This window comes from Poromitra crassiceps (assembly GCF_964638095.1).
Source record: "Poromitra crassiceps genome assembly, chromosome: 2".
NCBI lineage: Eukaryota > Metazoa > Chordata > Actinopteri > Beryciformes > Melamphaidae > Poromitra > Poromitra crassiceps.
Genome location: NC_139624.1, coordinates 106,060,158 through 106,085,112, shown reverse-complemented (window position 1 = coordinate 106,085,112; position 24,955 = coordinate 106,060,158). Strand labels below are relative to the sequence as shown.

The 24,955-nt window shown below is 44.0% G+C and overlaps 1 protein-coding gene across 1 annotated transcript in view; it reads left to right on the top strand.

Moving 5' to 3' along the window:
* Window positions 1-368: 368 nt before the first annotated feature.
* Window positions 369-24,955, top strand: part of LOC310771214 (collagen alpha-1(XV) chain-like) — a gene marked incomplete at its 5' end in the record, with an annotated part of 174,058 nt that continues 149,471 nt past the window's right edge. Inside the window, 2 exons of the mRNA XM_083631890.1 lie at window positions 369-433; window positions 515-591. Of these exons, the coding sequence (XP_083488016.1) occupies window positions 369-433; window positions 515-591 (142 nt within the window). The remainder of the gene's footprint in view (window positions 434-514; window positions 592-24,955) is intronic.

Here is a 24,955-nt window from a genome sequence, read left to right as displayed (position 1 = left end):
TAGCCTTGTTATTTAGCCATTATTTGTGCACAGCCAATTCCAATGATGGTGCTGGGCATGGCACTAGCAGATTTGTGACGTAACTGCAAAACTACAGATGCCTTAGCATCGAGCACCAGAGCAAATGATAGGGAAACCACTGTAGATGATTGTGGTGCATGTTCTCATCACTTAGGGTTGTTTCACACTCGGCACGATTGCTTTCGTTCCGTGCCCGAGTAGGATTGCCCCCACTCCCCTCTCCCCCGCTGGTCAGCTTTCACATCACCAATGCTGTTCCGTTCCCAGGAACACTTGCCCATCTACAAACTCCCATACAATAGGTGGCGATATGCCATACGCCAATAAACGCGTGTGTTCACGTTCAAATGTACCACGCCCAGCAATGCTTCAAGTGGACCCGAGACCACCTTCTCAAGTGGACCCAGGCACGGTGTGCTGTCCTGTGCCCAGGCACAGGACAGCACACCGTGCCTGACACTGTGTCCTGACTGTGTCCTGTGCCTGGGCACAGGACACAGTCAGGACACAGTGTGAACACAACGTTCACACTGATCAAACGAACCGGACCTGGGGTCAGTTTGGGGACAAGTGTGAAACGGTCCCTGGTCCCCAGTGTGGCACCACCCTTAATGGGCAGGTGTTGACATATGAGATATGAGCCAATTAACCTTGAGCTTTACTCTTTCATAGCCATTTTGTTACCCAAGCATCCTGCAAGCACAATGGGGGGGGAAATGGGTCTTGTCACATTTGCTTTTAAACACATAATGGTCTATAAAATAATGTGACTTTTAATGGACTTAGTTGGTTAACGGAAGATCAGAAGGGCGACAGCGCTGGAATGCCCAAGAATCTTTCACTGCTCATTGAAACCATAGACATATATAAAGGCTAGATGGCTTAAGGCGGAGTCACCAGCGTCGTTGAAGCGCCGCCATCTTGCTACGGCAGGCTTTCTGGTACGTTCTATGGTAACTGTTGGAGGGTGCACAGACAAAAATACTCATAACTCGCTGAAATCTTGACGGATTTACAAACGGTTTGGTTTATTACAAGCATATTCCGTTCCCGAGATATGGCAACAACAACAAAAAAACACACTAAAAACACTATTTTTTTGATGGGCTCCAAATTACACCAAAATTAAACCGAAGCATCTATGCCATGAGAGGGATTCAGGCACAAAGTTTCATGCAGTTTCATCCATTTCCCTAGGAGTTATGATCATCTGATGTGATAATACTAACCCAACAACAGATGCTCATAGCTCCTAGCAAAATGGATGAAACTGCATGAAACTAGGTGTGTGAATTCATCTCATGATGATGATGCTTCAGTTTAAGTTTGGTGTAATTTGGAGCCAAAAATAATAATACAATGTTAGCGTTTTTTTAACCCATAGATATATATAAAGCTGTGGTGCCGTAGCAAGATGGCCACCATGCGACGACGTCGCTCTCCATTGACCGGCAGCGCGGGTAAGCCATCTAGCCTTTATATATGTCTATGATTGAAACCAGCTGCTGCTCCTCCTAGTTAATCACCTGCACATCTGAAATGATCTCAGATCAGCAGAACAACCGTGTGTGAGCTCCTGCAGTCCAGCATGCTTTCAGGCTGTTTGCTGTTACAATCCTGTCATCTTTCTCTATCCTCCACTATCTGTATTTAGGGGGAGGGGGAAGATACAATTTCTCCTTGAATTTTTATCCTTTAATAAAATAATTCAAGGGACAATGTTCTTAAAGTGCTTTGGATAAAAGCGCTATATAAATGCAGTCCATTTACCATTTACCATGTTACCATCTTCCTTAATTGCTATTCTGGGAATTTACATGTGATGTAAGCTTCTTCTATTGAATTTAGTCTTCAAGCATCTTCAGATTTAGTCAACTAAAATTTGAAATGCATAAAGTAGGAATACATCCCCTGATCTCTAAGGACTTTCCAGTAGAGTCAGTCAGCAGGGCAGCTCAAACCTCGGTTCCCCAGGACAACTAATACTTCAGACTTCAACCCCGAGCGTCAATAGAGTCACGCCAGTTCTCAAAGGCTACGTTCACACAGCCATCCTTAGTGCTTGAATCTAATCTTTTCCCCCTTAATAAGGCTACGTTCACACAGCCATCCTTAGTGCTTGAATCTAATCTTTTCCCCCCTAAGTGACTCAGATCAGTCTTTTTCATGACTGTGTGAACAGTACAAGTCACATTGAAAGTGACTTTTTTAAAGACGACCTGGGCTACTTTCAAATGTGGAAAAACATCAGATTCGAATCTGATGTTTTGGAATGTGACTCCGGTGTGAACAGACATCTGGCCCATATCAGACTCCCTGCGAGGGAGCTAATCAGTGGAGGGACAGTGAGGTTTTAGACCTTATAAGTATTAGCAAGAAGTAGCAGCTATTTCTCCACAGAAAGCCAAATTTTGTCTCTCTTTCTTCTCCTCCTCCTCCTCCTCGCTATCATCTGCTCCCGTATTCGCTGGCTTCCACTGCACAATAGCTTGTACCGTAAACCGTAAACAACAGATGAAACAACATTGTCAGCTACCGCCATGTTTTCTGCTGTCTTCTTCCGGGTTTACGTAGAAGAGCAGGGTGCTGCATGTGATGTTATAGTTGTTCTCCTGCGCATGCGGGTCACTTCAGGTCCGCGACCTGTTCACACTGGAGTCTGATATGGGCAACTTTTAAAAAGTCTGTGTGAACAGCCACACAAAAAATTTGATCTGATCAAAAAATCTGATTCAAGCACTAAGGTTTGCTGTGTGAACGTAGCCAAAAAATAATTTCCATATCCCCATACTTGTCAATGTATTCAAGTGTCATCCTGAAAGAGAAAAACAGGATACAGCTTGAGGAGGACAGTGTCGCCATGGGAGCATGACGCATGCACAGAAAATGACAATCTTTTTTTTATTTTTATAAAGCAGGTATTAGATGTTCCAGTATAAAGTGTGGGGAAAATAACTGGGAACTGAAGGCTGCAATGGCAGGCAGCAGTATCCAAAAACAATGGATGAGATGGACCCAGTAAAAACCTACAGCATTGTAAATAATTCACAGTCAAATCAGTCTTAAGCCTGGTACACACATAAAGATTTTCTAAATCTTAACAGATTTTTTTTTATCTGTGAGAGACTCCACACATGAAGATAAAAAATCATGGATTGAACAGTTTTGATTGTATTGTGTGTGGTGTGCTCCGATATTCCCAATACAGCACACCACATACATAAAGATCTGTCCTACGACAGTCTAGAGTCTCGTCCCCCAAGCCAGAAATCTCGCGTGATCAAACGTGATCTAACGTAGTACCCTGACTGACCTGTAGGAGGCAGCCATGTGCGACAGAGCATATAAACTGCCGAAAAGTTTATGAAATGAACGAAAAGAAGAAGACGCGTTAAACCAAACAGAAGAAGAACAACGAGTGTAAACTTCTTCCTTATTTTGTTATGCTTCCGTGTTCTTCAGTCAGCTCGCTTCGTGATTGGCTACATTCCATTCCACGTCACAATCCACAGAGTCAGTGACTCGGGAGTTGTCGGCTTTCCCCACACACAAGAGGACTTTTGATCGTAAATATTGAACAGGTTTAATATTTACGATCGTCGGCCCCGACCATTTTCCAAGCAGATCATCGGGAGAAATTTACTCTTAACACACCTCACACCACAGGATCATCTCGTAGGATAATCTTTAGAGCCATCAGATAATTGGGCGTTTGCTGTCCTTGGTCGGAAGGGGGGAAATCGGGCCAAAATCAGCCAGATTATCTTTATGTGTGTACCGGGCTTTAAGCTGCCTTCACATGATAAGCAATAGACCCTTCTCACGGGGGCCATTTTGTGTCGAAAAGGCAGGGTAAACACAGGTGCAACAAAACACTGAGGGTTTCCAACTTCCATGATTGGAATTTGGAAACCCTCATTAGTGTTTTGCTTGCGCCTGTGTTTATTCTGCCTTTTTGACACAAAATGGCCCCCGTGAAAAGGGTCTATCTTTTTTGTTTGACTGTTCACACTTTTTTTTATGTGGCCAATTACAGATTCCAGTGTGAGCTTGTCATGGTCCTGAACTGACCTGCATGCGTAAAAGAACACCCCAAACACGGGTCAAGCTCACTGTAAAACGGGCAGGTGATCTGACCACAAATGCATCGTTAGTTTGAGTCTTTAGCTTCTTTAAACTTGGCTTTAAGGCTCTGACACTGCAGTTACATTCTTCTGTGGCCCCAATCGCCTATTTCTTTCTAAATGCTTTCAGACACACACACCAGTTACGGTATGAACACTCAAGTTTTTCTTGTACAGTACAGAAAATACTTGAGGTCTAACACCTCACTGTCCTTCCATTGACTTCTCCATCACAGCTGTGTTCCATGTTTGTATTCACCGAGTGATTCCCTCCAGCGCAGAATTGTGATGAATATCGATGTACTGTGATGTAAATGTAAATGTAAATTCTGATATGGGTCACATGTCTGTTCAGACTGAGGTCACATTCCTAAAAATCTGATCTGAATCTGATTTAGGACCAGATATGAAAGTGGCGTGAATCTGAATTGAAAAGATGAGATTCCATGATGTTCACACAGTCATGAAAAAAAGAAGAAGTAGAAAAAAAGAGAGTGGGGGGGGGGCAGATGTATGGCTCTTTTGCCTGCAGTGTGAATGTAGCCAGGAATGCAAGAACGTTTGAGGAGTTTCATTGCAAAATGAGATGCCTACAATTACAAAATGATTGGTAAGTCAAAACTAAAACCAATCATGGTACTTTCTAAAAGATAGTAAGTAACTTATAGCTACCCTTGGTTGAAAGAATGATAGTCCTTTTAAAGACCGGGTCATTTAAAAAGATTGAATGAACTGAACTGAACTTCAGGTACTGTATGTTTTCGCCCCATATCCAGTCCATGACTAAGCCTGCATACGTCTTCCTACCTCAAATACTGACAGCTGTTATGTCGATGCCTTTTTCCTCCTGATGTTCCCCTCCCACAGCCCCAGCTGAAGAGCCCAGCACAGGATGAATGAACAATATCTGGCTGCTGCTGCTGAATCCTCCCCCGGCTGTCGGTTCCATTACGTTAAAGGTCTCACATTTGCTCTGGACGTTCCAAGCTAAGGCCCTGTAGTGCAGTTATGACAGCTTCACATCATAATGATCATGCAGACTGCACTCCTGGCTCTCTCTCTCTCACACAAACATCCAAACATGCCCTTTTTAGTACATCTTGGGGCATTTTGCTTGTTATGGACATGGATGATTACACCTGCAGACCGTGATTACAGCCACGCTGAGAGAGTCAAACTAAAGACAAATTGGATGTAAAATGCAGTCTGACTGCTTGGCATCCTTTTTGACACAAGCAAATTTATTGTAAGCACAACCACATTTCAATCAAATAGCCACACCAGGAGGGAAGCTGGAAGTGGAAGCTGACACACATTTTGAAGTCCCCCCCCTAATCTAGATTTGGGATGTACTGTATTCACATAGATTCGTGGAAACATTGGCTAAATTTACATGTGCACAATAATGGGATTATTGTAGTAATATAACAGTGCACACATTATATGATTCCATAGTGACACCTTCCATAATCCGCTTTATATTTGACATGTGGTTATTGCAAGTATTTATTGAGCTAGACGCCTCTGACTCAAAGACATGAGCTACAGACACAATTACACATATCGTCGGGTGATTTTCCTGCTTTAACATCAGGATTATATGGTTCTCTATGGGTTGAGAAGACACTACGGTTTATAAAATCTTTTCAAAATCAGTTTTTTTAGTTCCTGAAAACTTCACATTTTGGCGATAGAAGGTTTCACCAACAGCGATATGTTACTGTGATTACACACATACTTACACTTAAACATAATTAGAGTGGGCTTACTGTCATTATTGTCTTCATCACATACACTTTTTTGTGTGTTTGTCTATTCTATATATATGTTAGATGAACGTTACAATTGTATGCAAAGCCGTTTCAGTCTCTGAATCCATTTCCGTTTGGCTTCGTACCAAAAAGCCCTGCCAATCACTTGGAGCCAGAATAGATGGCCACTCTCTTGTTTGCAGTAGTCAGGCTTCCTCTTTGTTGACATTTCATTCTGGCTTAGGCCTTTAAAAGAGCAGTAGCACTTGTTGTTTTCTGTGTGACCTTGGACCTATTCGACACACACACACACACACACACACACACACACACACACACACACACACACACACACACACACACACACACACACACACACACACACACACACACACACACACACACACACACACACACACCAAATGTGGACTGGGCTGGGGGGGTCTGTGTCAGTCAGTGGGTGAGTGTGAAAGGGGAAAGCAGATGAAAGGGGGGAGGGAGAGATAATTAGCTATAATCTAAGAAGCCACCCAAATTCTGTGTGTTCCAAGAAGTTTGCATCAATTTTGCAAAGTATGACGCCTTCAAAATTCAGGTATGACCAAATCTGCCATTTTTTTAGTATCTGAAGAAGTTGCTGCACTCATAACCTAGATGCAAATACTATTAGTTATAAAGACCAAGGTCATGACAAAACATTTCTTCATCAGGAATCATGCTCTCTTTAGTTCTGTCATTGAAACTTTTCTTATCAGAAAACTGGTACATCCAACTTATTAAGAAATTATTGGGTATAAAATGTTTATTATAAGTTAATGACTTGCAGTTTCTAATTGTATTTTACATTTTTAACTGATAAATCTGAAAATGAACTGACACCAACTCTGTTGACCCATGGCAGTCCTCTCTGTTACTCTGTATAAAGCCTTTAAAGTCGAGCTGAAATGAAAAAGGACTTTTTAACTATTCTTTCTTTGGATTTTTACATCAAACTTGAACCATGTTTTCTTCATTAAAAACTGATGCTTACATCAGCATGTACTACCCAATTTCAACCAATAATACTGTATCATGACATCCAACTGTCATTCTCCAGCAAATGTGTGGTTAACTAGCTGGTTTTTCTGCGGGGGGGGGGGGGGGGGGGCTCAAACATGGAGGCTACGGTCTCACTCCCAGGACGAAATATTGTCCTCTCCCTTGTCTTCCTCCACCCCCGGCAGCTCGAGGGGTACGCCTGCCTGCTCCGATAATGGGGGATATGAAGGGGGGAGTAACCTTAGTCCTCCATAACAGAATGGAGGCTAACGTTAACGAGGCTAGCATCCAACTCATCGCTGTCAGACATTTGGTTTGGTTTGTTCTGATGTACTTTTTAATGGTCCAATAAAACTCCCCAAATGTTATGCCCCACCTCCCTAGCGGCCTGTTATCCAATCAAATTCGTCCCAGTGTCTGGTCCCGCCTAAAGCCAACGTTTCACTCGGAAATGCGTCAGATAAGGAAGTTAATACTCTGGAAATGCCATTTCAGCTCGACTTTAAGTTACAAAGGAAGCACTTTGAACTTTATGTTTTGTCCATCTTAAAATAAGTTCAGTCCAAAGGTCAGTCTTGCCAGTTGCCAGATGTAAAAAGACAAATCAGACTAAGGGTTTACATTTGGCACACACAAAAAAGGGGGGGAGCAATAGCTGACTGTGTGAATAAAAAAGCCCATAATGTGATAAAGGCTTTTATCTCTTTACATGAACACTTCAATAACTGAATTCCCTTAGTCGGACTATGATCAGCTTATTAGTGTTAAAGTCACACCACTGACGCCATATAGGTGTTAGACTGCTGGCCGTCCCTGTGTCCTGTCTCCTCACACTCCATCTACTGTATCTGTGCTCCCTCTCATGGCTGGCCTCACAGGGTTAACAGATAACACCTTCTCCCCTGTTCCTCTCGGAACCCTGGGCCATGATGACAAATATTTAAAATATGAGCATAAGAAATCAGCCTATATGTGGGCGCCATGTAAAATAATCAACCAATCTCCCATTTGAAGCCAGTAGGAAGTGGATTATTCTGCTCTATTCTACTCTACACTTTTCAATTCTCTTCATCTTTACTCTAGAACGCACTGCGCAGGTTGGAGCTGTTTTATGAATAAGAACACCCACAGGAAGGTTATGGGGGACTTTTGAGGTAATCCATCCAAAATTTCCACAGTGATGTAATGGCAAATAAAAAGGTGGATCTAGTTAGGACCTGCAATTGGTGATCATAAAGCCACCACCATCACAAAAATCTACATTTTATAGAAAAGCTTTGAGTTATTTTTCCTCTCCCCAAAAGATTGTATCAACTAACTTACATTAGGCTACATCAGTTTGACAGTTTCACTTACTTATTATGATTGTATTCATTATTTCAAAGATTCATGTCAGCCTATAAAGGCGAGTAACCTCTATTCTGTAAAAAATAAAGTCTATAATAAAGTATGTTTTTTTTTGTATAGCACCTTTCAAGATGTTCCAGTCACAAAGTGCTTCACATTATGAAACAAACATGGACACAGGATATGAATATAGACACTCAATGGAATGCAAAGATAAAAGTGGGGGGGAATAATCAGTGAAGGTACAATGTGACAAACCATCAAACTAAGAAAAACATGACAGAAAAGTTGGGGCCTTTTTCTGAAAACATGGGACAGAGTTTGCCTGTCTAACCTACCAACATAAAGGCTGGTAAATTAGATGGGTTTGTCCTCCACTAGATCCTACACTGTCCACTGACAGTCTTTGTACCAGTATATGACTGCCAGTACCAGTACAGTCCACTTTAGTGTATAGCATGGAAAGTCCCTCAAAATACCCCTCTGACACCCAGAGCCCAGCAGATGTGTTTTGTTTTTGTTCAGTGGTGTGTTTTGATGTCAGCTGAGGCTTCTCACAGCCGTCAACTGAGGAGTGATGAGCTGCTATCTCTCTGACTCATACTAGACCCTTTTAATCTGCAGCCACCCACAGTGAGCCCCTCTCATCCCTCTGTCTCTCATCTTGTCATTCTCTCTCCTCTGTGTTACTCTTTCCTTCCAGTCTCTCTTTCTCTCTCCATCCATCACAGAAGGTGGCAGTTTCACCTTGTTTGCCCTCAAATACACAGGCTACTATGGAGATAAACAGATAAACATTCACCTTCGGCCGTAAAGGTCTGTATGACATGATGTAGGTGTTCTTTCCCCCCCCCCCCCCGCCATATTTTATTTTAGATGTATGATGTGGGTGTTCTTGACGGAGTAATCCTGACATTCCACAATAAAACCATGACGTTTGTTTTTCACTTGAACTTTTCCCCCAAAACCAACATCTGTAAAAGAAATATGGGGTTATGTGGAAAACAATAACATGAAATGAAAAAAAATCTAATTAAATATTGATGCACGACATTTTCCTATTGCTGTTTTCTTGGAAAAATCCTGTAACTGCAACTCACCTGGTGAGTGTGTGTGTGTGCGTGTGCATGCGTGCGCGTGTGCGTGCGTGCACGCGTGCGCGTGTGTGTCTGTGTGTGTGTGTGTGTGTGTGTGTGTGTGTGTGCGTGTGTGTGTGCGTGCGTGCGTGTGTGCAGCTAGTAGTTGAGGTCACAATTGACCTTTTTCACAGCAGCCATTTTGTGTCTAAAAGGAAGGAAGTAACACAGGTGCAAGCAGAACTTTAATGAGGGCTTCCATTTCAACCTCCAACCCATTTAGGGTTTATTTAGGGTCCATGCAGCCCTCATTAATGTTTTGCTTGCACTTGTGTTGCTTCCTGCCTTTTTGACAAAAAATGGCTGCTGTGAAATAGGCAGATGAAGGCTGAATTCGAAGATGGGTGTGGTCTGAGGGACAGGGCCGGAAGTAGGGCCCCCCACTTTACGCCCCTGGCCACATTTTGTCACAACCATGCAAGCTGCAGTCACGAAACTTTATACAAGTTCACATCACAATTAAGGCCGAGTTTGAGGATGCCGCTACCACACACACACACACACACACACACACACACACACACACACACACACACACACACACACACACACACACACACACACACACACACACACACACACACACACACACACACACACACACACACACACACACACACACACACACACACACACACACACACACACACACACACCAGGACCAGGTAAAAAATCTTGGCATTATTATTGACTCTGATCTAAATTTCAACTCCCACATCAAGCTTATAAGAAAATCTGCCTTCTATCATCTAAAAAATATAGCAAGGATTAGAGGCTACATGTCCAAACAAGATCTTGAAAAACTAATTCATGCTTTCATTTCTAGCAGGCTAGACTACTGCAACAGTCTTTTCAATGGTCTTCCCAAAAAAGCTATTAAACAACTACAGCTCATTCAGAATGCGGCTGCTAGAGTTCTAACAAGAACCAAGAAAGCTGAACACATTACACCAGTTCTCAAATCCCTGCATTGGCTGCCAGTAAATCTTAGAATAGACTTTAAAATTCTGCTAATAGTTTACAAATCTCTCAACGGGTCAGGCCCACACTACATCTCTGAAATGCTTCTACACTATGAACCATCCAGATCCCTGAGATCTTCAGGCACTGGTCTACTAATTGTCCCGAGGACCAAATCAAAACATGGTGAAGCCGCGTTCTCCCACTATGCCTCTCATAACTGGAACAAACTCCCTGAACACATTAGATCTGCCCCTACTCTGCCTATTTTTAAATCCAAGCTAAAGACCTTTATGTTTACTCTTGCTTTTAACTGCTACTAAACTACTGCCTCTCTCGGCCTGTAATTTAAAAAAAAGATTCCTGTACATTTCCAACAAATGGACTGTACATGTAATAATAATACTGAAGAGTGCCTTGTAACTTATTTAAAACAGAAATAATGTTTCATGTTTGTTAATTTGAGTATATATTTTAACTAAAACTGTCGGCTGTGTTTTTTATGTGTTTTTTATATGTGCATTGCTTTGCTGCTTGTTTTTTCGATCATTTTTTTTGTGAAGCACCTTGGATTGCCTTGTGTATGAAAGGTGCTATATAAATAAAATTTGACTTGACTTGACTTGACTTGACTTGACACACACAAACACTTTACGCCCCTGGCCCACATTCTTTTTAACTTGCGGGTCCAACGCAAGATGGTCTCATCTTAATGCAGGACTAAACCCCCCAGATTTCTTGCAAAACGGTATTCTACTTGATTTGAAAACTCTGCAGGCAAGATGGCCGCCTATACTCCCTTCTTTAACTGGCAGAATTCCTCTCCCATAAACTAAGATAACTTGGCCAATAAGTATGTAACATACAAAATAAAACAAACGGTAATGTCTTAATTTGATGTAGAATGCAGAGGACATGTAACTGTTTAGTTAAACTTGCATTCCAGGAATATTGTATTTACTGCGCTGCTCTAAAGATAACGTAAGTGGCTCGAGACTGTTTCGTCCTGAAACCCACTCGCTTTCTGCCAGAACACAATCGATTTGGGGGTGGAACACGCCAGGATTGGCCAACGCCAACGCCTGTGCCCAGAACTGTCAAATAAAATAAAATGGCCCGCCTCCCATTATTTTCAGTGTATCAGAGATAGAGAACGATAAATGATAAATACAGCCACATTATAAACAACAAACTAACGCTGGTGATCCATATGGAAACAGTGTTACTCTAAATGGTTAAAAGTTATATCAATTTGGTCATTCAGTGGCGTTTTACTGCCATGTAACATAACTAACTAGCGGGCTAATATTAGCCACAGTAGGCAATTACCCATGGATGCATTGCTCTTAAAGGGCTCGCTCGCGCCACGTACTGGATACTTGATTTGAAGGCTACAATAAATATGCTATCAAAAGTTGTGTTTTGTACTTGTTCCACTACTTTTCATCGTAATGATATTGGGTACAATGATCAAATTTGACAGTTGTATTGTCCCACACTGTGCCACAGCACAAAAGTTACTTTCCCTAGTAACTAGTTACCTTCAAAGTAATGAGTAACTTAAAGTAACTAAATTACTTTTGAGAGAAGTAACTAGTAACTGTAACTATGTACTAATTTAAAGTAACTTGCCCAACACTCGTTGTAACCCACGTATTTATGTGTTTTTGTCAAGTTTTTTATTGTGTGTTTGTGTTAGAATAATTGTTTAGTTTGTTTGATTAGGGGATGCGGTTACACGTAGAAGGGTGGGATTGGGGTTTCTCAAGGGCAGTCTGACTGAGTGTATGCCTGTGTATAGTTTTCATAACACTGGGCCAGTCTGTATTTATGTATTACTAGTGCAGTGCCCGTTCCCCCCAAAGCACAACTCCGTGGGCACTCCATCCCCCCCCCCCCCCCCGCACACACACACTGCACTGCATCAGGTCCCCCCTAAAGCGCACTCCCCACGTTCGAAGTCGATCCAACAAACGGTTCGTGAGATATGTGAAGGACAGACATAGTGAAAGTCCTGGAATTATTGTATAAAGAAGATATATAGTGCAGTGCCCCTTCCCCCCTTTCAACACCCCGTGGGCATTCTCGAGATCCGCGAAGGACAGACATACAGAAGTCGATCGGACAGACAGTCCTGGAGGTACGTGAAAGCTGTGATGTTATAGGTTGAATTGCACAAAGTTTACCACTGAAATTTCTGGGGTTCCCAGCAACGCACCCGCCAAGTTTGAAGTCGATCGGATGAATGGTTCTCGAGATACAGTAAACCGCTTTTTGTGTTGCCAGTAGGTGGCACTATGACTATGCATAAGTCCAAATTGCATGAAATGCGGCACCACACTCCATCCGGGTCCGAGCAGCGCATTCCCCGAGATTGAAGTCAATCGGACAAATTTCTCAAGATAAACTGCTTTTTGTGTTGCCATTAGGTGGCGCTGTCAAATTGCAAGAATTTCAGCACTGCACTACGTCGAGTTCCCATCAGCGCACTCTCCAAATTTGAAGTCGATCGGACGAACGGTTGTTGAGATAAACTTTTTGTTGTTGCCAGTAGGTGGCGCTATGCCGAATTGCAAGATTTTTTTGTTGCCAGTAGGTGGTGCTATGCCGAATTGCAAGATTTCTTTGTTGCCAGTAGGTGGCGCTATGCAGAATTGCATGGAATTCAGCTCCCTGCACTCCGTTGGGTCCCCCTAAGTGCCCTCCCCGAGTTTGAAGTTGATTGGACGAACGGTTCTCAAGATAAACCACTTTTTGTGTTGCCAGTAGGTGGGGCTGTGCCAAATTGCATGAAATTCGGCACTGCACTGTGTCGAGTTCCCTTCAGCGCACTCTCAAAATTTGAAGTCGATCGGACCAACAGTTGTTGAGATACACTTTTTTTTGCCAGTAGGTGGCGCTATGCCGAATTGCACGAAAACAGGTCACTGCACTCCGTCACTACTCCTTAGCAGACTCCCAAAGTTTGAAGTCGATCCGACCAACGGTTCTCGAGATCACGAAGGCCAAACTAGAGGAGAGGAGGAACACACAGACAGACGCACAGACAGACCCACAGACAGACGCGGCCGAAAACATGGGGCTCTATTCTCCCACAGGCCATCGGCGCTATTACGGGCCTTAACCGCAAAAAAACGTGCCTTGCGCCTGTTTCGGCAAGATAGCAATAGGCTTTAGGCTGCCAAATGCGCTTTAGGCCGAATGGGCGTGGCGCAGTCCCAAAGTGGGCGTGTCGGCGCTAAATACCAGCCTAGTGATATCTTGGGACCTGGCCTACATTTAGCGCTTTGCGCTTTTGAAAAGCAGGCCTATTCTGTGCCTTCACTGCTTCTTCTCTGTCACCCTTCTCTCTCTCTCTCTCTCTGAGTTCCCAGCATGCATTGTGTTTCTTCATTTCGCTACTAAATAGCCACCAAATGAGCCAAAATAGATATAAAAGGTAGTTCTAAATTAATGTGTAATGGTAACACAGCCTGCCATTGTCAACATTTCAATATTGGACCAAATAAAACATCGAAATGAAAACACCACCCTATGTGAAACATATATGTCCTCCTGGGCCTATATATACCCCTTGTCGAGTTAACGTGATTTAGAGAAGTAACAGCGGAACGCGCTTCGGAACGCGCTTCTAATGGCATCTCCTATACTGTGATGTCCCTCCAATAACTTGGCCCTATTTCACATTTAGTTTTACAATAAAAACACATTTATGCAATGACTTGACATAATGTAGGGTATATTTATGTGCATCATCCTTCCTGCAGCAGGCGAGAGAAAATGATATCTTTCTGGACAAACTTTCACCAATCTAATAGGCTATATTTTTCTAGCTGATGCATAGAACATTATTTTCACTTTGATCTTGCTATAGTGTAGCGTATTTACATGCTTGCAGTAGGCTATTTAAACTGCAGTTAGATTGGTTTGAGAAGCATCATAATATGGAATAATAGCCGATATATGGAGACAGACGGGATGAAGGGAGGTGGGGGGGGGGGGGGGGATCAGAGGCTTGGGTTTCGTCTGGTTTTGCGGGACCAGTGGAATTGGAGCTAAAAAGGCAAGCGTGCCATTCGTTTATTGCACTTATCCAATGAGCATGACGGTGCATAATTTTACGCCTAAAAGGCGTGGTTGTAATGCTTTGGGCTGCATCTAGCGCCAGCACGACGATATCAAGTGCGCCTGTCCACGCCCACTGCTTTGATCTGCGCCTGCCGCTCGGCCTAGAAACTGCGCCGATGCAACGATAGGGGCCATGATCTCCTGGCGGAGATAATAAGAACCAAACTTCATCAACAGAAAATCCAAGGACAGACGTCACAGTCCCGACCACACTGTTTGATTGAAAGGTGATCTCTGTGAAGTGTCATAGGCTACTGGCGAAACACCATAGCAATGAATGCTTAGCAACAAAGATATTAATTTGACCTCAATAAAAACAGTGAGGATCCGGGAGATGACAACTTTAACATATGTGGAAATCATTGTTTCATTGTTTCCCTTTCTGAACACCATTGTTGGTTTTGTGTTACTCATCACCTGTGAGGCACTCTTTTGTTCTCCATCACTACACAACAGCTGAACAGCTGTATTCGTTCTGGATGAAGAAGCATGGAAACTCTTCACTCCTGTAATGTGTGAACTTCCCTATTTTGCCAACTACAGAAGGTGAAAGCTTATCTGTGCCAAAACACTGTCAGTTGCTCTGAGTCAGGGGAACACTGACTAAACTGGACACCTGGGAGGCATAGTGCACGCACGTGCACACGCATACACATGTATGTGTATGCATATGTGTATTCCTCCATATTGGATTATACGGCTGTTTATTTTCTGTTATTCTTTTCAGGTGTGTCATTGTTGCTCATTCTGATTTCTTTTTTAAATTTGTTTGTTCGTTCGTTCTTTCTTTCTTTCTTTCTTTCTTTCTTTCTTTCTTTCTTTCTTTCTTTCTTTCTTTCTTTCTTTCTTTCTTTCTTTCTTTCTTCTGTTTTTAATCTTGTATATGTGCAAACTAAAATCAATTTAATCTCAAAATCACTTCACGCAAATAGGAATTTTGCTTATTGAAACATCTTCTATGCCAGCCAGAAACTGTTATGATTGGTTCAATCAGGAGACCAATCAAAAAAGAGGGGAGAGGCGGGCCAATTTGAAGCTTCAAATGGCATGGTGATTCGTGATGGGCCCATTGTCAAAGACAGAGGTAAGTTAGCAAGCACAAATGTTTTTTTGTTTTGTTTTTTGTTTTATGGTATTTCATCGACAATGTAGGCCTACTACTGTATTAACTTCCATGTAAAATGTAAGGAAACAAGTGCTCAGGTTTCAACATGTTTCAACAGTTTGCTGACTACAGTAAACAGGTTAGTCGATAGCTAGTAGCCGAGTGAGTGTAGCCTAAAGGCGTTTACAGACTCGTCCGTCAGAGCCTCGCCCCGCCCTCCCCGTATGACGGCGGGTGGACACCGTCATGCGGGGAGGGGACGCCGTCGGCTGACGGGGGCTCCTCCAAAATGTAACTCAGCGGCGACGATACGTGCGTGACGTCAGCTGCACGAGAGTTGTGATTGGCCGTTGCCTTGGGCCGCATACTTATATCCGGTGACGCGCATACTGCAAGACGTTGTTGTGATTGTGAAGAAGAGCCAGCAGACAGCATGGAGGAGATCAGAGAAAAATCCTCTCCCGTCTCATCAACATCGCGTGCTCCACGTCAATTTCCTCATTATATTGTAAGATAATGTCCAGCGCTGTCAATAACCCAAGAGCATCCAACGCCACCGCCATGATTGAAAGTTCTGGGTAAACAGCGAGATTACGTCATAGTAGTGCGCCACGACCCGCCTAGTGCACCCAAAGCCACCTAGTGTGTCGGAGGTTTACTGCAACCAACGTGCTGACTGACGTCCTAGCATGTAGGGCTCGCTGGCGCCGGCAGACGGCGAGACGGCTCCAATTCGAGGCGGACGGACGAGTCTGTTGTGGCCTTAACATTAGCTGGTATGGTCACGGCCATAAAGATCAGTTAGACATCCAGCCAGCTACATATTCTGTAGTTCACAGCTTCTGTGCTAGCTAATGTTAGCTAGATACATACAGTACCATAGCTAGTTTTATTTAAGTTGTTTTAGGCTGAAATAAAAACCTTCACCTTGCTTCCCCCGCGGTGGCAGTTAGGGTGCTGGTGCGCCAACATTAGCTAGCACGCAAACTACTGTGACCACTTGTGGTTTTGGCTGATAAGACTGCATGGTCCTAGGCTACTTTATAATCAGCTATAAGTATGAATGAGTCATTAACAAAATGTTACATTTGACAGTCACAACAAAACAATAATGTTAGAAGACTGGCTCCTGTCTCCTGCAACACCACTGCTCAGTGTGCTTATCAGTGCTGTTACCTCTCTAACAGCATATTGCTCAGAGGCTGACTGCTCCCTATCTGTCTGGGCTGTCAGAGAGATGCACTGAACACATCTTTATCTGTCTCCCTCAGTCGCTGTACCACTGGCTCCCACAGCTAGACTGTCCTCTGTGTGTGTGTGTGTGTGTGTGCGTGTGCGTGTGCGTGTGCGTGTGCGTGTGTGTGTGTGCGTGTGTGTGCGTGTGTGTGTGCGTGCGTGCGTGCGTGTGTGCGTGCGTGCGTGTGTGTGTGTGTGTGTGTGTGTACTTGTCTGCATCCTGGGTGCCAGTGCACAATTGACTCCTTGTGGTGGATGACCCGCTGACTGTATCATCACGCAGGTGTGGAAAGGTATACCTTTATCATACACTAACTAAAGCATGGCGTCTGTGACTTAGAAACCAGATGACAAGAGAGTCTGCATCAGAATTTCCCAGAAAATCTTTAAAAGTCCTCCCTTGAAGTGCATCTATTGGTGAATTGTATTATAGGCTACAGATTTTTCCAAGTTTTATAAAAGAAAATAGATAGGCCTATCCACCAAATTGTGACACCTATACCTAAAAAATGATGGCACCAAATATGGTAGGCTACTTAACCCGTTGTCACTCCCACTGCGTGGATTTGTGCACGGTACCGTTGTGTGTCATTGCTTCCACGGTACCTGGGCTCATTGGCTTAGGACGCACACAGCTGCACCTGCACTGGAGGGGACGCCTTGGCCCTGAGGCACCTGGCAGCCTGCACCATGCACCAGGCTTTTAACCACCAAGCCCACCCTGGCATTGGCCATTGGCACCCTAGCCCGAGAGTCTCGCATTGAGGCTAATCCGAACCCTAACCCTAACCGAGTGGCTACCAATGCCGCCTGGTGCCGCGTCTATGTGCCGACAGGCCGCAGTGCCGACAGGTCGCAATGCCGATAGCCCACAAGCAGAACCAGCTGAGCGAGGTGGCGTGCAGCGTGTCGGTGGAGCTAACCTCTCCCAGCCCCCATGCCAAACCTAACCTCCCCCCATGCCTAAACCTAACCTCCCCCAGACCCTAACCCAAAACCTAACCTCTCCTAGCCCCTACGCCAAACCTAACCTCCCCCCATGCCATGCCTAAACCTAACCTCCCCCAGACCCTAACCCAAAACCTAACCTCTCCCACCCCCACGCCTAAACCTAAGGTCGGCATTAAGCACAAGTCGACGAGGTGATGGGAGTGAGAATGTGTTGACTTTTCATGGTCAGCAGCTATAGTCTGCATGATGGTTGACAAAATGATGAAACAAACAAGCTGAATAGAACTATTGAATGATGAACTTCTGATAATTACTTTTTATACCCCAATAAAGAGTAGACATCAGCAATTTGAGTAGCCTATTGGATTTTACTAGTTTAGTTTGATAGTGCATTTTGATACACATGTAAATAGCTAACTTGGCTACTAATTTGCAATCAAAACATAATTAACATCCATTTACTGCTAGACCTTTAGAGGTTAATTTGGCTGTAGGCTAAATGTTTGAGAATGTCATGTCCAAACCAAGCTTGGATGCTGCACTCATCTATAGGCAGCAAGGCCACACAAGAACGCGTTGGGACAGTGAGAGAGAAACCACACATATGAGCTCGAGCAGGAGGAGGAGAAGGCAGGGAGGAGGACTTCACTCAAGTGTGTTAATTTGTATGCGGGGCTGTGATGTCTGAGGGGAAGGCTGGAGTAGAAAGCGGTGGTCCGCAGAGAGACACGGAGTCGGGTTTCAGCGTTTTGAGGGCCCCCTGAGTCCCGACGCACTGAAGCTGGCTTTGTTTGACTGGGAACCACAGGCAGAGAGAGGGAGGGAGAGTGAGAGAGAGAGGGGGGGTCAGAGAGGGGGCCGGGGGAGAGAGAGAGCGAGGGAGAGAGAGAGAGAGAGAGAGAGAGGGGAGGAGAGAGACTTGTTTAGTTTGGAGTGTGTGAGAGAGAGGCAGAGCGGGCTCCATCTCTCTCTCTCTTACCATCACACATGACTAGGGCGACTTTAGCGTGGATCTAAAAGCCCATACCATCACTGAAGATGACTTTACGGTAAATCGAAAGACATAAGGGTGCTGCTGTTTTGGTGGTTTTTCTTTTGCGCACAAGTTTGTTTTCTCACTCTTTACTTCTGTCCTCACGCAGGATTCCCCCGTGGTCCTTTGGATTATTTCTACCGGTCCTGTGGTGCTCGACTGCCTTCTCTCAGCTGCTGGGTAGGTGCACTCTCCGTGTGCTTGTTGCTATTATTGATGTGAATGCCTGGACACGTGTCTCAAATGGGGGAAAGTTGCTGCAAGCGTCTTATTTACTTTGGTGAAACTTCTGTTTTTATTCGGTCATTGTGATATAATGCTCAAGACAAGTCAGTTGTTGCCCTCCTGTGCAACGTGTGCGTTAGCCTACCTAGGAAAACGCGCTATATATTAAAGGCGAATGTAGCATACATTTAGGAAGGATGCTGTGCAAATACCACAGCCAAACTATGTCTCCATAATTTATAGGAATTACCGTAAAATAACCAATAAAGTAGCCTAGTAGCCTGGCTGTAAGGTCAAGGTCACTATAAATAACTATCAGAACTATAAACCGCTATGATGCTGTAGGAGATAGGCTACATCATTCAATAAGGCAGGTCAATTGATCACTATTGAGTAGCCTACCACAAACAATATGGGAATATCATAGTGATACAATAGGAGAAATTAATTCCATATAAGGTCACATTCCTATAGGAATATTATAGTGACTTTTTTTCCCTATAGGAATAACTTTGCAAGTTGGCATTTCTATTGTCTCATGAGTTGTCGCCCCATTGAATGGGCAAGCTGTTGGGAACTCCTGTCCTGCAGTGATATCTCCCCAACGTCTTTGAACAAACTCACATTATGAGTGGTATGTAGCCTATATAGCAAAAATCCTGGCATAGACCCCATACTGTAGGCTAATTCACCATTTAAAGCCACCTCATCTGAAATGCTTGTTGATGTTTGGGGGTTCAGATTCAGAATGACATATCTGTCTACTGGAGGAGGGGAGGTAACGCTAAATCACAACAGAGTCACTCTTATACATTTTACATGTTGCGACTCCCTGGAACCCTCTCAAGGACCCCTGGTGGTCACCCAAACCCCACATGGGAACTACTGCCTGTGTAGATGATTAACTTTATTGACAGATTCCTGAAACCTGGCCTGGTTGACTTGATCTCTGACTGATGACAGGTTTCTATATGATTTTGGATTCATGATGATGATGGTGAAGTCTTGGCCTCTGTGTTGTGGTGTGCTGTCTTTGTTTTCACAGAGTTTTCCATGATTAATGGACCAATCGGAGCACTTCAACATGTTCTCAATTAGCAGCACAAGAAATCCCAATTATCCTTTCCATTGCAATTGGCAGCACTGGTGAAAACTCACAATGTGCACACTTGCTGACTCAGACTGTCCCTACCAGGCTTTAACCATCAGTAGCACCATAATTAAGGTGGCGAAGGTGATGTAATGCCAATGCTATTTGCTACTGATTGGGGATATTTTAGGGGTGTGTGTGTGTGTGTGTGTGTGTGTGTGTGTGTGTGTGTGTGTGTGTGTGTGTGTGTGTGTGTGTGTGTGTGTGTGAGAGAGAGAGAGAGAGAGAGTGATGAAGGGCATTGTCAGTTTCTCATTTCATTAGTTTCTGGCCACAGACAGGCCACTATGCCATCACTTCTTCTTTCGTCAGTGGACTGGAATCCAAGATTGCCATTTACAGCCTGTGTGTGTGCGCGTGTGTGTGTGTGTGTGTGTGTGTGTGTGTGTGTGTGTGTGTGTGTGTGTGTGTGTGTGTGTGTGTGTGTGTGTGTGTGTGGATATACCTGTGTTCACCACAAGGACCTACATGTCACAAAAGCACCATTGTTTGGGCCTGGCTAAATAATTATGGGGTCTCTCTAGCTAAATGTGGCCCCACGGAGCTTAATTGTCAGGGTCTGACATTTTGAATTAATTTGCTGACGGCAGGGGAAGAAAGCTTAACCACTCTGTGCTAAAAGCCCATCCCTACATTTCAAATGATGTGAATGTGATCTTGTTGTAGGAATGAGTGATGAGGGAAAACACATTTGGAATGAGGGAAATAGATGACCTGCAAGAAACGAGTGGAAGTTGAGAAGGAGGGATTTGTGCCTAGAGACGAGTAAAGGTGTGATTTCATCCTCCAGTTTCCTCTGTACTGTAGAGGCCATATTCATAAGCTCTGCCATGATTCACTTTTTCAAGGGGAAAATGTATGTGCGTGTGTGTGTGTGTGTGTGTGTGTGTGTGTGTGTGTGTGTGTGTGTGTGTGTGTGTGTGGTGTGTGTGTGTGTGTGTGTGTGTGTGTGTGTGTGTGCAGGCTCACTGTAAGCTCACTTGCCAGATAGAAGGCCCGGGACAAATATTTCCTGGCACTTCTTGTATGCTGAATATCCTTGAAAACAGAGCTGTTGCCGTGGTGACGGTGTGTTGAAGTGAAGCAGGATATGATGTTTCCTCAGTGTGACACTGTGCACGCTGCGTCTGTTTGTGTCTCTGAATGTTTCAAGGTAGATGATGGTAGAAGGCATGAGAGCTGCAGGACTGACTGAAGGTAGATGATGGTAGCAGGCATGAGAGCTGCAGGACTGACTGTCTTGGCTGGAAAGATTCCACTGTTGGCTGACTGGAAGATTTTTGATCTTTCACATTTTTTGAAAGTTTGACAGAAGCACAAACTGCTAATCAGCATTCTTTGTTGGTGGATATGCAAACCAGATTGCATGGATAAACACCATTAAAAGCAAAAGAAAGAAAGAAAGAAAGAAAGAAAGAAAGAAAGAAAGAAAGAAAGAAAGAAAGAAAGAAAGAAAGAAAGAAAGAAAGAAAGAAAGAAAGAATATGTATGCAAAATAATGAATGAGTGAATGAGTGAGTGAGGGGAGTGAATGAGTGAGTCCACTTTGGTAAATCATTTTGACAACATATCCGAGTAGGAAGTGAGTTCTTACCCAAAGTGAGGGAGTATCTCAAGGTCTTGTTTTGAGTGAGGAGATGATGGAGCGAGAGAATGGGATGAAGATGCAGCAGTATTAGAGGCTACATTCACTGTACCACACCGCTGTGACAAAGAGAGCTGAGCCAGAAGGCAAAGCTCTCATACTGGTCAACAGGGTGGGAGTCACACAGAGGCCATGGAGGCCATGGCCATTGTTGCCCCTCCCTCTGGCCGTGATGCCCTGAGATAAGTAAGGCCACCTTGACAGTGCCCTGCTACCAGCCTGCTACTATCAGTGGCTTTAAAGGCATCAGTGGTCTCAGTGTAATGTAGCCCGAGAATTGCATCCCCAACATATTTCGGGGCTGTTTTAACTGAGAAATCAGGGAGGTCACGTCTACCAGACAATTATATCACTTTTAAACAGTTACATTTCTGTATAAATCATTACAATATGATCCCGTGAGGTGGGGATGCTGCCGGCGCTGGGGTGCAAAACTCGGCATAACACCTGGCAGACGGCGCAAGGCAGACTGCTATCTTCCCTGCCTTAAGGCACGCGCAAACAGGTGCGCAAGAGCTATTAGGGGATAGCGCCTGTCAGAATATAGGGCCCTTATATGTTTCTGGCAGAGCTCTGTTAATCAGCGCGAGTGAGGGGGAAAGCCGTGCGTAACGTTACAGCACTATGTTATAAAAAATAATATCTAGAAGCTGCGCCCCCTACTGTACAGTTAGAGATGAATCAGCACGAGGGGGGGGGGAGCATCCTCTGCTCCTCTCCTGTTTCCTCAATGAGCACCGTCAAGTGAGCCAGAATGTAAAAGTATGTCTTCCGCAGCGCGCTTTCAAAATTAACGTAAGGTTAAACTTAATATAATTTTTTAGTAATGCTTTTAGACTAGTTTCACTCCATATGTAATCGTAACATTACAACCAGTCTTTTTGGTGTGTAAGCTATTTTATGGAGGTTCCTCGTAGTTAAGGCTATGAGTGATTTAAGTTTATTTTGCACTGTGTCCTTTTGTTTTTAATGCTAGAAACGGAAGTGGTTGTGTTGTTTGCTGTGTTCTCTATGCAGCCGTACCACAGCTATAGATATGGAGCCTGTGATTAAAATGTATGCCGTACTCACGGCGATCTCGTTCAAAAGTTTACTCCAACCTGAAGAGTGCAACAGTTACATTACCTTAACAGCCGGTGTTAAATCATCCAAAATGAACATGAAAAAGGAGGCAGCAGGAAAAAAGTCATGAAGAGTTTCAGCAAGCGTGAGGCGGCTTCAGAACGCATGCATCTACAGGCCTGCTGTATTCAATAATATGATCGATCCCCCCCCCCCCTCCAAATTATTAACGCCATTAAATAGGAATAGGTCTCTTTATCAAAAATAATAATACTAATTAAAATGACGGCCAATTAATAGATTATGGTGATTTGATCATCAATCGCCAATCTCTAATGACCACGATTGGATGATATGAAAATAGGGACGATTGAGCAGCCCTAGTCCAGATAGCAGTAAACATCATCACAACCTTTTGTGTGCCATCATTATGGGGAGGAGTTATAAAAGCTGGCCATTTGGGAATTTGTGTCCTTTAATCTTTACTATACAGCTGTATGAGATCTTTACTATGCAGCTGTAGTGTATACACTATGAGATCTGCAGCCTGTACAGGGGGCTGCTGTAAACGTGAATCTGCACCTGTACTTCATTATAATGAATATAACGCTTGCATATAGGCATGCACACACACATGTACACACACTTGAAAAAACACATAAACACGCACGCACGCGCACGCACGCACACACACACACACACACACACACACACACACACACACACACACACACACACACACACACACACACACACACAGGCGCACACACAGGCGCACACACACACAAACACATTTCAAACTCCTGGTGTGCTCCATCTGCTAAACACATGACAATTATTCACAAGATAATGTTTTTAATTATGTTTATGGAACAACTTAACCAAAGACACAGAGACAGATTTCTACATTAATGGTGGTGATGATGATGATGATGATGATGATGGGGATGTTGATAAGGAGGAGGAGGATTATGTGAGTCTTAAGCACAATGTCCACCAGAAAAAAGAAAAGAAAAATGAAGCAAGCAGATCCTTCACATCTGGTGTATTTTTGCAGGATCTGCTTGCATCTGACAAGACTACATGGGACTGAATGTGTTCCAGCAGTGGTACTGGAGCCATACAGTGTCGCATCTGGTGGACATTGGCCCTTAGAGCACTAATCATTCTCATCACAATAATGTGATGTGATGATGATTTGGATGTTGTTGTGAGTCTCAGGAAAGGTGAAGATGAGGATGATGATGATGATGAGTCCCTGCGTGTATTGACTTGAGAGTGTGACTTACTCACTTGTGTGTTTGTAAGTCAACTCTTCCGCACGGTGCGCTGACGCTGGCAGCTCCGTGGCTTGGATCCTTGGGTTGGATCAGCTCAAGCTTCGCCGTGTGCTGGCTTGCACTTTCAAAGGATGTTTGGGAAATCCAGAATCCCTAAACATGGCGTGCCGTGTAGGTGGTCTAGTATTCTATTGTTGGGTCCAGAGTTGTTAATGTTTGTCATAGTCTCTCACGTAGTCTGTTTTCCATTAGCTAGCCAGTAGTAGTAGTTCCAAATAGCATTAATGTCCGTCCGCTCCTTTCAGGTTTGTGTGTCGTCAGTGTGCACACACACACACACACACACACACACACACACACACACACCCAGCTGCTCTTAGCAAACATAACTCCAGCATGAGGCCACCATTCTCACCAGCTAGCCGACTGCTTTGCTTCTTGCACTCCATTTGTCGGCATGTCAATCAGTCTCACGTGTGTAGGCTACACTCTCTCGTTTCCTTTAAGCTGGGCTCAGACTACAGGATTCTGACAATCCTAGCTGATTTTGAAATCTGGCTGTGACACGCACTACAGGAGAATCTTCCCAGATTATCTTCCCTAGAATCTCAAACATGCACACACTACAAGATTTGTAAATGTGGCGCACCACGCACTACAGGATATTATTAAGATTATCGGCAGGATAATCACATTGATGCCCGGCCATACTCCGAACCTGTTTCGTTTTTGGGGTTCCAGCAGTGACCAAAGCGCTCCGCCC